General features: G+C 57.2%; 1 protein-coding gene across 1 annotated transcript in view; it reads right to left on the bottom strand.

The window, feature by feature from the left end:
• Nucleotides 1–1,030: 1,030 nt before the first annotated feature.
• The window catches only part of ETH_00038615 (uncharacterized protein), a gene marked incomplete at both ends in the record, with an annotated part of 444 nt that continues 378 nt past the window's right edge, over nt 1,031–1,096 (bottom strand). Inside the window, one exon of the mRNA XM_013375655.1 lies at nt 1,031–1,096. Within this exon, the coding sequence (XP_013231109.1) occupies nt 1,031–1,096 (66 nt within the window).

Here is a 1,096-nt window from a genome sequence, read left to right as displayed (position 1 = left end):
AGCTAGCTAGCCAGCTAGCTAGCCAGCTAGCTGCCATGCCAGCAGCTAGCTGGCTAGCCAGCTAGCCAGCTGCTCACCTACCTTGCTGCCTAGCTAGGCAGCTGCTAAGGTGGCTAGCTAGCTAGCGGCCTAGCTAGCTGCTAGCTAGCCAGCCACCAGCTATCTATCTATATATCTTCCTAACTAGCTAGCTAGCTAGTTAGCTAGCTAGTTGGCATCTAAACTCTAAACCCTAAACCCTAAACCCTAAACCCTAGGAAGTTTACTTTCTTCAATCTTGCAGTTTTGTTTTGCAGCAAAAGCTCACCAATCTGAGCAGATCTCAAACACTCTGCCCCAGCTAGCTAGCTAGCTAGCTGGCCAGCTAGCTCACCAGCTAGCTGGCTAGTTAGCCATGCAAGCTAGCTAGCTAGCTAGCTATCAAAGCCAGCTAGCTGGCTAGCTAGCTAGCTAGCTAGCCAACCCTTGTTTGCCTGCCCAGACCTCGACCAGTGACCAGTGAGCTAGCCAGCTAGCTAGCTAGCCAGCAACCTTTTGCCAGCCAGCTAGCTAGCCAGTTTGCTAGCTAGCTAGCTAGCTAGCTAGCTCGCCCGCTAGCTAGCTAGCTAGCTAGTTAGTTTGCCAGCTCGCTAGCTAGCTAGCTAGCTAGCTAGCTGGACAGCCGGCTAGCCAACTGGCTAGCTAGCTAGCTAGCTAGCCAGCTTAGTTAGGGCCCTCTGCTGCGGGGTGTGGGGCCCCACTGGAAACTGTGTTTGTTGGTGGGGTTGCTTCCCGCTGCTGCTGCTGCTGCTGCTGGCAAGAGGGACACCCCCTGTGGGGCCCTCCTGCTTCTGGTGCTGCTGCTGTTGGTGCTGCTGCTGCTGGTGCTGCTGGCGCTGCTGCTGCTGCTGCTGGGGCTTCTCCGCCCTCGTTTGAGGCAGCCTCAGGGCCCCCGTGGCTAGCTGCTGGCTGGCTAGTTTGCTGCTGCTGGTGCTGCTCTTGTGGCTGCTGCTGCTCTTGTGGCTGCTGCTGCTCTTGTGGCTGTTGCTGCTCATGTGGCTGCTGCTGCTGCGGCAGCAGCACTTGTGGCTGCTGCGGCTGCGGCTCTCCATGCGGC

This window comes from Eimeria tenella, genomic scaffold (genome assembly GCF_000499545.2).
Source record: "Eimeria tenella Houghton genomic scaffold, Eth_scaff2945, whole genome shotgun sequence".
NCBI lineage: Eukaryota > Apicomplexa > Conoidasida > Eucoccidiorida > Eimeriidae > Eimeria > Eimeria tenella.
This window is presented reverse-complemented; position numbering and strand designations above follow the sequence as displayed.